The sequence below is a fragment of the Leopardus geoffroyi genome, chromosome E2 (genome assembly GCF_018350155.1).
Source record: "Leopardus geoffroyi isolate Oge1 chromosome E2, O.geoffroyi_Oge1_pat1.0, whole genome shotgun sequence".
NCBI lineage: Eukaryota > Metazoa > Chordata > Mammalia > Carnivora > Felidae > Leopardus > Leopardus geoffroyi.
This window is the reverse complement of record NC_059335.1, coordinates 57,530,514-57,542,245: the sequence shown is the minus strand read 5'-3', so window position 1 is coordinate 57,542,245 and position 11,732 is coordinate 57,530,514. Positions and strand designations below refer to the sequence as shown.

The 11,732-nt window shown below is 57.3% G+C and overlaps 1 protein-coding gene and 1 long non-coding RNA gene across 14 annotated transcripts in view; one reads left to right on the top strand and one right to left on the bottom strand.

The window, feature by feature from the left end:
- Window positions 1–11,732, bottom strand: part of ATP2C2 (ATPase secretory pathway Ca2+ transporting 2) — a 63,102-nt gene that overhangs the window by 6,500 nt on the left and 44,870 nt on the right. For all 3 annotated transcript variants that reach the window (XM_045439862.1, XM_045439864.1, XM_045439863.1), the window contains 9 exons: window positions 9,576–9,700; window positions 9,346–9,443; window positions 8,359–8,460; window positions 6,904–6,993; window positions 4,051–4,152; window positions 2,577–2,733; window positions 1,702–1,872; window positions 908–1,005; window positions 761–811 (listed from right to left, as the gene is read on the bottom strand). In XM_045439862.1, the coding sequence (XP_045295818.1) occupies window positions 761–811; window positions 908–1,005; window positions 1,702–1,872; window positions 2,577–2,733; window positions 4,051–4,152; window positions 6,904–6,993; window positions 8,359–8,460; window positions 9,346–9,443; window positions 9,576–9,700 (994 nt within the window). The remainder of the gene's footprint in view (window positions 1–760; window positions 812–907; window positions 1,006–1,701; window positions 1,873–2,576; window positions 2,734–4,050; window positions 4,153–6,903; window positions 6,994–8,358; window positions 8,461–9,345; window positions 9,444–9,575; window positions 9,701–11,732) is intronic.
- Window positions 1–11,732, top strand: part of LOC123577705 — a 35,942-nt gene that overhangs the window by 15,980 nt on the left and 8,230 nt on the right. For 7 of the 11 annotated variants that reach the window (XR_006702038.1, XR_006702031.1, XR_006702036.1 and 4 more), the window contains 3 exons: window positions 3,794–3,905; window positions 4,127–4,255; window positions 4,364–4,669. This is a non-coding gene — a long non-coding RNA (uncharacterized LOC123577705). Of the gene's footprint in view, window positions 1–3,793; window positions 3,990–4,126; window positions 4,256–4,363; window positions 4,670–9,259; window positions 10,203–11,732 lie in introns of those variants that run through there. The other 4 variants (XR_006702035.1, XR_006702033.1, XR_006702037.1 and 1 more) reach the window with 4 other exon arrangements.

Below are 11,732 nucleotides of genomic sequence, written 5' to 3'. Positions count from 1 at the left end.
AAAAAAAAAATTTTTTTTTTAATAAAAATAAAAAAAATTTGTTTGGAGAGAGAGCGAGAGCGCGTGCGTGCACGCAAGGGAGGGGCAGAGAGAGACGGAGACAGAGGACCCAAAGCGGGCTCTGTGCTGACGGCAGACAGCCCGATGTGGGGCTCGACCTCCTGAACCGTGAGATCACGACCTAAGCTGAAGCTGGAGGCTTAAGCGACCGAGCCGCCCAGGCACCCCAAGAGCTCATTTTCAAAGCGCTCCCGGGGAGGAGACCCAGCGCACCGGCAGCGCCCTCCCCCGGGCACAGGCAGAAAATCACATCCAGTCTCCACCGGGCACCCGCCGTGTGCCAGGTGCTGTGCCAAGAGCCGCACGGCCCGGCCTCCTGGAATCCTCTCACTAGCCTTGTGAGTTGGCTGACGTCATCCACACAACCCCAGTTTACAGACTGGGAAACTGAGGCCTGGAGTTCGGGAACAAGAATAACGCCAGAGCGCTCGACTAACAGAGGCTCCCTGCTTTTTAGCTTGCCCTCCGCACCCCCCAATTCCTGCTCCTGCTTTTGCTGTACGTGGCCAAGGACAGCCCGTTCTCCCCTCCCCGGGGGCTGGGCAAAGGCCCCGCCTGGTGCAGCCGTCCCGGGCCTACAGAAAGAAGCGTGGCTTGAGGACGGCCGACGCTCCTGCCAGCGTGGACCCAGGACCTCCCCCTAGGGGCAGAGCCACCGCCCTGGACTGGCCCCAACGGACGCATGAGGCACACAGCTTACCTTTATGATTTTGAGCTTGTGCTTTGGGCTGGTCCTGAAGAAGACAGAGACCTGGACGCAGAGGCGGAGAAGAGTCCGTGAACTTGGGGCTGAAACTCCCCCCCCTCCCCCGCCCCGCCCCGCCGAGCCCCCCTGGGAGGACCCCACCTTCCCGACACAGCCAGCCAGCTCGTCCGGCCCCGTGCTCTCCACCTCCTCCCCGGACATGGCTTTCAGCTTCCCGTTGCACAGGCCAATAGTCCTTCCTGCGAGGTGCGCAGAGCCTGCTCTGAGGGCCCGCTCCCGCCCCTCACTCCGCCTGCCTGACATCAGGCCCCGCTTGGGCCGCAGACCACGAGCACAGCAGAGCCGCGACGGCTACCCCCCCCACCGAGCACCTGCTACGCGACATGATCCCAATTCCATCCACAGAACTAAGGCCTTATTGTCCCTGCTTTAACGATGGGGAAACGGAGGGGAGTGACCTCCCCCAGGTCCCGGAGCTGCCGAGCGGCGATGCTGGGACCTGACGTGGTTTTGTCTGATTCTAGAGTCTGATTTTTTCACAGCGCCGGGTGCCTTGAGACAGAGCAGGGAGAACCAATCACGTGAATAAGAAGAACGAGAAGGTGGGGGGGGGGGGTGGCCGGCCCCCTGTGGGAGAAGAGCCCGGAGGCCAGGGTGGTTCAGTGACCCGCCCAGGGCACACAGAACCAGACCAGAACCCGGACACGGGCAGATGCTGTCTGGGAAGAGGCGGGGAGGTCACGGCTGAGAAGCCCGCGGCCAGCTCTGCCCTGCCGACGTTTTAGAGACAGCCGTCTCTGTCGGGGGGAGCGCCGGCCCGTGAACCTCAGGGTCTCTGCGGGCTCACAGCAGGTGGGTGGGGGCGGGTCAACCCGCAGAAGCGGCCCCGTGGGAGGGGGCCCCTCCCCGCCCGGCGCCCACGGCGCCCCACTCGCCTATAGCAGAGGCGGTCTCCAGAGCATCTCCCGTTATCATCGTCACGGACACGCCCGACTGGCGGAGAACCTGCACCGCTTCCTTCACGCCGGCCCTCGGAGGGTCGATGATGCCAACGAGACCCAGAAAAGTCAGCCTCCCCAGCTCGGGTCCGGAAGCCAGGGCCAGCACTGAGGAGACACCGAGAGCCGTGGGAGGTCCCCCGCGGGCCCCAGGGGTGGGAGGACTCCGTCTGTGAGCTTGTCCCGGCCTTGACTCTGTTTCGGTGCGTGGACCATCGGTACAGGTGCCAGGGCTGCGGGTGCCAAGCCTCCCTTTCCCCAGGCTCCCCTCCCCGCCCTGCCAGGCTCTGTCTCAGCCTCGCCTCCCCTCGCCTCGCCCCCTTATCAGCAAGCTGCTAGCAATTTACAACGTCTGTTTCCCGCAGGGAAAACCCAAGGCAACTGACACCCGGCCCCAGGCTTCTCACTTTCCCCGGAGGGAACCCACGGGTTCCAGAGCGCCTCTCTGAAAACGGACAGGCACTGTGGGAAACCCGAGTTTCCAGCTCATCGGGGAAGGCGGCGTCCCCGATGCAGGAGACTGGAAACGGCCGAGGAATGAAATGTCTGCCTTGATGCGAAAGAGCTTTGGGTTTTCCCGACCGTGGGCGACGAGCAGGACGACCAATCGGGAAAATCAGCGTTTCTGGGGCGCCTCAGTCACGCGTCGGGAAACCCACAGGCGCCGCGTCTGGACTAGCGGGTGTCACATGGTGGCAGAGGTGCGCCGGGGGCGGGGGGGGGGGGGGGCTCTCTGCCTTTCACGTGACCATTGACCCGGGAGGTCAATGCTGCACACTTAAAGCGCGGCGCTGGGGGCGAGAGGTACCAACCCCGCAGGCCGAGCGACCCCATCCTCTTTTCCTCCTGCTGGCACAAGGCTGTCTGCTGGGGCGTCAGTGGCAGGGAGAGGCCTCCGTGGTTGTACGAGGTACAGTAATTAATCACCTCTTCGAAGGCCCCCTTCATGAAGTAAACGTCTTCCTGGTCCTTGGGAAAGAAGAAAAGGAAAACGGCTCCCATCCTTGGGTCGGCTCCTGGGAGAACTTTGATCGGCACCCTCTCTGTGCATCAGGTGCCCTGTGAATGTCACCGAGAGCATCCCCTACGTGTCACCAGCCACACCCCAGCCACTGCTAGGCCTTTGTGTGTGTGACTGACTGCGGGACGTCTATTTCCACTGGGACTGTCGCCTCCCGAGGGCAGGTCCCCTTTCTGTTTTGTTCACCCCTGCACGGGGCTCATCGAGCCCGGAACCATTCTCCTGTGTATTCGTTAAGCTCGGTCTCCTGCGGATGGTAAGCTCCACGCGGAAGGCGCCGTGACAGCCCGGGTCCCACTGTCCCCGGCATTAGCACGGCGCCTGAAAGCTCACGGCGGGCGGGGGGATGAGCGTGTGTGAACCGATACGGAAAGATGTCTAAGACATCGCTGAAAGGGGAGAGAGCAGATTACAAACCCCCCACACAGCATGACCTAGTTTCAAAACTACCCCCCCGTATGTTGCTCTCTGCATGTTTAGGACCTCAAAGGTCCCACCCCAGACCGTGGAGGGGGGCTGCCTTGGGTGGGGAGACACGGAGGGCGGGATTATACGGCGCTTCCGTTTTTAAGTCACGTTTCTAGAATTTTTTTCAGTGAGAATATATTACCGGGGTCTTAGGGGAGAAAAAAAGATGTGAAGGTGAGCGCAAGGGTGTATCTGGGGGCGCGCACGTATGACACGTGAGCTCGCCGTTCACACCATCTGGGGTGGGTGCTGGGATGCGCCTCCTGGTCCCCCGCAGGGCTGAAGGGCTGTCCCCACCTGGTGACGATCTGAGGCGCTCATACGTGTAAAGAACTCAGCACCGGGATGTTAAGAAGGGACCTCCAAGTTAGCAAGAGGGTTTGCTGCTAACGGTGGGAGCCCACGTCAAAATTCCCCGCACACACAGGGGACTACCAGCTCCCGCTCCCGAGATTTCGGACTCAGGGGTTCCGGGTGGAGCCTGGGAATCTGCATTTTGTTTTACATTCTCTTTTCAATTTTTAAAAAATTGACATCCAGAGAAGCTGCATTTTTAACCGATTCCCCGGGGGATGCCGCTGGTCTGGGAAGCCGGCCTTGAGAACCACCGTTTCAGACCAAAATCTCGGCAGGAGACGCCAAATGATCAAAGGTCTGAGTGCCATCAGCCGGACGGTCCTGTATTTGACCCTCCGTGGAAGCAGCTGGGAGCGCTCAGCTTTCCTCCTTGACACCTGTATTCTGCTTCCTTCGGGGTGCAGGGGAGAGGGTGGGAAGGGGCAGAGAAGAAAACTCACCGCAGTCTTGGGGCTGCATTTCACTGCCATCCACCTCTGCTCCGAGCTGAACGGAATCTCCTTTTTTCTCACGTAGGAATCTTTAACATCAGCTAAGCCCATCTAGGAAAAGCAAATGCCACGCTTCTCGTGAGTCATCCTGAGCCAGCCTCGCTGCAAAGCTCAGGCCGCCTCCGTTATTCATTCGTCAAACCATTTCCGGCAGGTAAGGAATCCCAGCGTTTGGCTCACAGAGAAAGGCCATTTGCTTTCAAAAGTCCCACCCGGGGGGGAAAAAAAAAAAAAAAAAAAAAAGTCTCATCTCTTGCTCCAGGGGCAGGGCCAGCTGGTCCTGGCGACTGCTTCTGGCCAAAACGTGCTCAGAAACAAAAGCCCGTGGGCTCCCCTCCAGGAGGAATGTTCCAGACTCAAAGAGGTAGCCGTTTCCCCCCAAAGAAGCCCCGCTTAGTCGGGGGGTTGCTGTCACAGCCCGGGGTCCTTGCCAGGCCTGACATTCGCGGACCGTTCTTGGGCCAGTTACTTGACATCTCTGAGCCTCAGTTTCCCCAGCTGTATACCAGTCCCAACCCATGCATCCCACGCACCCCTCCCCCCCCAACAGGAGAAAATGGGTTCCGAGGAGGCAAAAATCTACTCCTTTATCCATACGGTACCCGGACAGAGAGTCTATCTGTGGGATTAAATCGCATGGGGACTGATCAGGAACAAAAGAAATGCCCGAAAAGGCTCTTCGGGAAGGTCTTGTGAATGACCCTGCATCCCTCGAAAAGACGCGTCGACGTCCTAACCCCTCAGTGTCTGCGAACGTGGTCTTGTTTGGAAACAGGGTCTCGGGGGGTGGAACCAAGTGAAGATGAGGTCGTTCGCGTGTGATCAGATCCGATAAGACGGGCGGTCCTTGGACGAAGGGGACAGGGCCACGTGAAGACGTGTCCGTGAGCCAAGGAGCATCTGGCATGACTGCTCACAGATGGAGGGGAGGGGACCAGGGCGCTGCCCACACCCTCCTTCCAGACCTCCAGCTTCGGGAACCGTGACAGAGTAAATTCCTGCTGTTTCAGGCACCCAGGTGGCGGTCCTTTATTTCAGCCACTGCGGGGAAGCTAGCAAGGGTGTGACAGCGGAGAAATGGTTCAGAACCACTGACCTCGACCCTGAGACGGGTTTGAGGACGGACATGATAAACACAGAGCGCCGAGCACCGAGCCTGCCACATGGTCACGGGAGGCACTTCATACATGTCAGCTGTCACCAGGCTCCCCTACTGGTTCCGGCCCACGGAAGAGTAAATCGTGACCCATAAAGGAGAGGGGGTGCTGGAACATCGGTCCTCTCTGGGCTGCACGGGAGGCAGGCGGCGGGAGCAGGGGTGGAGACCCCACACCGGGGTTCTCTCCTGCTGGGACAGTCAGGCCACTGTCCCCGTCCCGGACGGCAGCCTGCGGTTGAACAGGGCCAGCTGGGGACCTCTCGGAAGAGGCAGTAAGGTCTAGTCGGTATGACTGTCATCCTGGAAAGAATTTTCTTCCCTGAGTGTAACAGTTTCTTAACATAGCTTGTTTACAGTTAGAGGGACTTTCTGTTTTAAGTTTATTTATTTTGAGAGAGAGACAGACACAGAGACAGTAGGGGAGAGGCAGAGAGAGAGAGGGAGAGAGAGAATCCCAAGCAGGCCCTGCGCTGTCGGCACAGAGCCCGATGCGGGGCTCGAACTCGTGACCTGAGCCTAAATTAAAAGTCGGCCGCTTAACCCACTGAGCCACTCAGGTGCCCCTACAGTTCTTTTTTTAAACATTTATCTTTGAGAGAGAGAGAGAGGAAGACACTGCGTAAGCGGGGGAGGGACAGAGAGAGAGGGAGACACAGAATCCGAAGCGGGCTCCAGGCTCCGAGCTGTCAGCACAGAGCCCGACGCTGGGTTCGAACTCACAGACGGTGAGATCACGACCTGAGCCGAAGTCGGACGCTTAACCGACGGAGCCACCCAGGCGCCCCTACAGGGACTTATTCAGAGGGTGACTCTTCTCCCCCTCCTCAACCCAACCCTGCAGCACTGTCTGCCTGAACCTGACAGAGATGGGTGGGTAGCTGGGTCTTGGGCTGGGGGAGGGACAGGGGAACAGACGGACGGCAAAGCCGTCCTGGGGGCCTGGATGAGCGAGGGAAGGGAAGTAAACCTGAAGGGAGAGCCCGAGGCAGCCGTGGGAGGAAGGACAGAGGGGCCCCAGCACCAGAGGCAGCAGGAGGAAGGGGCAGAGGGGCTGAGGAGGAGGCGGGGGTCAGCTGGTGCAGGACAGGCACCCCGAGGTGGGCCTGGGTCCCTCTGGGGAGGGGTGTGATCAGACCTCCTGTTTGTGCCCAAGGCGGAGCAGGTCCCCGGCCCGCCCACCGCCCACCCCTCAACACCCGGGGCAGCGGCTCCCCGCCTAGCTCTGGGCACAGAATGGGGGCATTTCTGCAAAGTCGCAGACTCAGGGTCTGACCACGGAGCCCTGCGATCCGTCAAACGCCCTAAAAGGAAGGGGTCTTCCTGCACGGGAGCTCGGGGGCCACCAGGTGGGTCATTCCTCTGTCTCCCCAGCACCTCCGTGGGGTCTGAGCCACGGGCTGCCCCAGGATTCTTGTGGGATGGTCGGGAAGGGTTAGAGGCCTGCAGAATGTTCCAGAAGCACACAGCATCTCAGAGCCCATCGCCTCCACCAGCCGGCGACAGCCTAAGGATGTTCGGGGCCACTTTCTCCATTGTTACTAAGCTTCTGCACTCCTCATTTGCTCAGACAGGCGCCCAAATTCCGCCCCTCATCCAGCCCCCAGCGGAAGCCCTCCCGGTGTAGACCATCAAAGGGTCCCTACCTTCATTGCCAGGGCGATCAGGGCGCCTTCCGTGGGCTGTCCCATCACGGCGTTTTTTCTGATGATGGCATTGTTGGCCACACAGCCTGCCTGCAAGGCGGGATTTTGGAAGATCTGCAGTGAACTCTTGGGAGCTGGCACCCCTCGGGGTCCTGGGCTCACTCAGGCATGTGAAAAAGCCACACGCTGCAGGCTTGACCCATTTGGGGGGCGGGGGCCGGGGTGGGCGTGAGGGGCAAGACGTACTCTTTAAAATACATCCCAGTCCCCGCTCTTCAAAATAAACACAGTGAACATTTACTGACTCTGCTGAACCCTGGCTGTCACAGGCCGGATGGTGGGGAGGCTGGGGTGATAAGAGTGGCCCCTGATGGGTACGGGGTTCCTGCTTGGGGTGACAGTGTCCTGGAATTAGATGTGGCAGTGGCTGCACAACTTTGTGAAGGTGCTAAAACCACTGAACCGTATGCTTAATTTAAAGCAGGGAATTCTGGGGGCGCCTGGGTGGCGCAGTCGGTTAAGCGTCTGACTTCAGCCAGGTCACGATCTCGCGGTCCGTGAGTTCGAGCCCCGCGTCGGGCTCTGGGCTGATGGCTCAGAGCCTGGAGCCTGTTTCCGATTCTGTGTCTCCCTCTCTCTCTGCCCCTCCCCCGTTCATGCTCTGTCTCTCAATGTCCCAAAAGTAAATAAACGTTGAAAAAAAAAAAATTTATAAAGCAGGGAATTCTGGGGTGCCTGGGTGGCTCAGTGGGTTGAGCGTCCGACTTTGGCTCAGGTCATGATCTCGTGGTCCGTGAGTTCGAGCCCCGCATTGGGCTCTGTGCTGACAGCTCAGAACCCGGAGCCTGCTTCGGATTCTGTGTCTCCCTCTTTCTCTGCCCCTCCCCCACTTGTGCTCTGTCTCTCTCTGTCTCTCAAAAATAAATAAATGTAAAAAAAAAAATTTTAAGGGGAGAATTTTCTTAATCTGCGCCCTGAGATCACAGGACGGGCCTCGGCCTCGAAGGGGTGCTGGGATAGTTAAGTGGCACCAGTGAGGCGGGACCTTCACAGCTCACGACAAATTCTAGAAGACAGCGGCTCAGTTCACACCTCGGAGGGCACTGGGTGTGTGGGAGGCGTGAGTCTGGCTAATACAACTCGTGTGGACAATTAAACAGGCTCATTGTCTGGCGTTCAATGAACACCCACCCTCTGTAGGCTCCTCTTTAAAGCCTGTCCAGCAGGCAGGGAGGAGTAGGGAGGGCTCCAGCTCTCTCTTACTTCCGGTGTTCCCACCTATTTCTGGGCCCCTGTGACACCTGACCCCTGGCGGGGGCGGGGCGGGAGGCCCAATGGTCACCAACAACTGGTTGGTCCAGTAGCCGGGAGCTATCGATTGTTCCTCCCTTCTGAGAGAATAACCGTCAGCTCCTTTTAAACGTCTGTTTCCACCCGTGGGGCTTTGACACTCACCTCTACCAATTTCCCCACCGAGACGTTGTTAAACTCCTTAACGACCTCCTTTGAGGGTAACAGACACACGGTCCCTTTGCCGTTATAGCCAACTCCGCTGACCTGCAGGGCAAAGCCACAGAGAGGATGTCACCACGTGTCAGTAATACACGCCCCCGGTTGTCCCCTCATCTCTTTTCTGGGAGACCCACCCCAAGGACATAATCCTACCCACCAACAAGGCTGCAAGCAGGAGGATGGTCCCTGCAGACCGTGTGTTAATCAGAAAACCTCCCTAAGTGCCATGCTTTCGAAACTTCTCTAAGCTTGGGGCGCCCAGGGGGGGGGGCTCAGTCGGTTGGGCATCCGACTTCGACTCAGGTCATGATCTGGCAGCTCGTGAGTTCGAGCCCCACTTCGGGCTTTCCGCTCCCTGTGCGGAACCCACTTCGGGTCCTGCCTCCCTCTCTCGGTGCCCCTCCTCTGCTCCCGCGCTCTCTCAAAAATTAGAATTAAAAACAAAGAAATTGCAACAAGCTGATCCCATGGGCTCTTCAGGAGCCAGGGAAAAGTATGGTTAAGAAAACAAAGTAATAGGACAGAAGAGAGCCCCTTAATCTGGAAGGTCTGGGGTTGTGGGGGGGAAGCAGGAAACAAAACTGCACGTTCCGGGAGCTTATAACCGTGCCAGAGGTACAGGAGGGAGACCGAAAAACCCAAAGGGACCGTCACGATCAGTTTCTCACAGGGGATTATGGGTAACCGTGTTTTTAACTTCTACGTTACATAATGTGCTTATGACTAAAAGATAACTGTGAAAACATAAAGGTGGCTCCCTTAACTCGGTCACGTTCCTTGCTGCTGTGGGTGGCCGGGAAACTATACAACCGCCCATGTTTGTTTCTTCCTTATTGCTTGCTAGAAGGTTCCGTGTGCTTTCTTCACGAAGGAAAGGGGCTGGCAGGGCAGACCTTTGGCTGGAACCGGGTAAATCGGCACGGGGCTCACCTCGGCGTGGAGCCCATCAGACGTTACCAGCTGGGTGACCGTCATTTCGTTGGCCGTCAGGGTCCCTGTCTTATCGGAGCAGATAACACTGCAGCAACCTGGCGCGAGAAAACCCCAGTTTATGGCAAAGAGGAATCATCACCATCACCTCTCAGGCTGATGAAACACCCAGGCGGGACTCCCACCCATCCGATCCCGTTTGCAGGAATTCAGCCAGCGGAGTCCCTCACCTAACGTCTCCACGATCGGTAACTTCTTCACAATGACCCGCTTCTTGGCCATCCGCAGCACTCCCAGGACCAGCGTAACCGTGACGACGATGGGCAGACCCTCCGGAATGGCAGCCACCGCCAGGCTGGATCAAAAGGCCAGATGGGTCACCTTTAACACGCACTTAAGGACGACACGAATCCCACCTGGGGTCGCCAACACTTTTACCCGGGGAAGTACGTCTCTGGTGTCCCCAGCGTCCCGGTTCTAGTCTCTGTTCCCAGTCCCATGATGCACCTGTCTCCTTCTTCAGCATCCATTGCTCTAAGCTCTCCTGTTGCGAAACCCTGTTCTTGGGGTGGGACCGTCCCTATCAGACATCCACACTTTAGTATAAATTAGTCTCTCGGTTGTTTTGCCTCTTTTGAAGCGCCTTTGCGTTTCAATTGTTGTCATTTACTAAAGAGAAAAGTCTTTGGGTCCTATGAGAAGAATTTCCAGAATTGGGCGAGAAGCGGGAAGTGGAATTTTTTGGTTCGGAGGGTCCGGCTGGGTCCTCGGAATTTCACTTCTCATTGGTCTAGTTGTTTAGACACTTCTGATAAGAGAGCCAGACAAGGAAATTAAAGCTGAAGGATGTAGAGTGACTCTGCTGAGCCTTTGCCTGTGGTAGCCTAGCTGTCTGGGTGTCTGCTCACTTACATTATTATCCTTCCAATTCTTCCTCTACCACGTGACCACCCCCCCCCCCCAGGCCATGGCTGATTGGATTAGGACATGTAACCCCACCCCCACCCCCACAGCCATGGCTGATTGGATTAGAAGAGAACATGTGACTCAAGCTGAACCAATGAGCTTCTCTCTCTCAGGAACCTGAACCCGGAGGAAGCACCTAAGATCCTTTTCCTGCGGGCAGCGTGTCAACACGTGACAGGATGTTAGGAAGGGGCTCTTCCTGCTAAAATCTGCCGACAGGAACATCGTGGCAGCCTGAGGCTCCATCCCGCACTCTTGAGCGGGCGTGGCTAAGGCCAAGGGCTGGTGTGGGGCTTCCTGCTGATCTCGGGGGGGAGGGGGGGGTGAGACTGAAGAGTTTCAGGGGGGCGGGCTCTGCACCAGGACATCAGCAAGGCACTGCAGGCATTCAGTAAATATTTGCTGGACAAACAAATGGGAATGAGTGAACACAGGCACACCTCGGAGGACTTCCGGTCAGTTCCGGGCCACGGCAATACAGCGACCGTCACCAAAAGCCAGTCAAGTGGACCTTTTGGTTCCCGGTGCATAAAAAAGTCATGTTTACGCTGTACTGTAGTCTGTTTTTTTTTTTTCAATGCTGATTATTTTTGAGGGAGAGAGACAGAGAGCAACAGGGGAGGGGCAGAGAGAGAGGGAGACACACAATCGGAAGCAGGCTCCAGGCCCCGAGCTGTCAGCACAGAGCCCGACGCGGGGCTCGAACCCACGGACCGTGAGAACAAGACCTGAGCCCAAGCCAAGAGTCGGACGCTTAACCGACTGAGCCCCCCAGGCGCCTCACTTGTAAGAGGCAGTCCGGCCTCAGAGGAGTTAAAGTGGGAAAGACAATGTGTCTGAAATCGAAGAAATACGGTACGCGAGCGGTGGCCTTTTCCCCAGAAACAATGGCGCATTCAGGGGCCGGTTATAGGAACCAAGATTACTGAATTTGGTCAAAGGACTGTGCCAGCAAGAAGGCTTCCTCGGTTTTATGGCACAAGCAGACAAGACTAGCTAAGCAAACATTTGCAGAGGGTGTACGATGGGGCCTTTCTCCCCCCCATATGGCGTGGGAAGGGCATTTTTGTATGTCGTTGGAGGCTTGCGTGATAAAAAAAAAAAAATTAATCCACAGACCAATAAAGATTAGCATGGACCAGGAAAAGCGAGTATACTTTGGATCACCTTGAATGTCACTCGAGGCAGAGGGAATTAAGACAAAGTGTTTAAAACAGTGGCTCTTACTTCTTTCGAGAATCTCTTCCCCGCTGGCCACCCTGTTATTTCTGCCTTCTGATTCAGGGGTTTCGAGCGACTAACTCTGCTACAAACGGAAAAGCCTTCGTCGCTTCAAAGTCACAGGTGAAACGAACAGAGTAGATTGCCTCTGAGCGGCCAGTGAGACGTGGCTGTCGTGGGATAGGTCAGGTGGAAGGAAC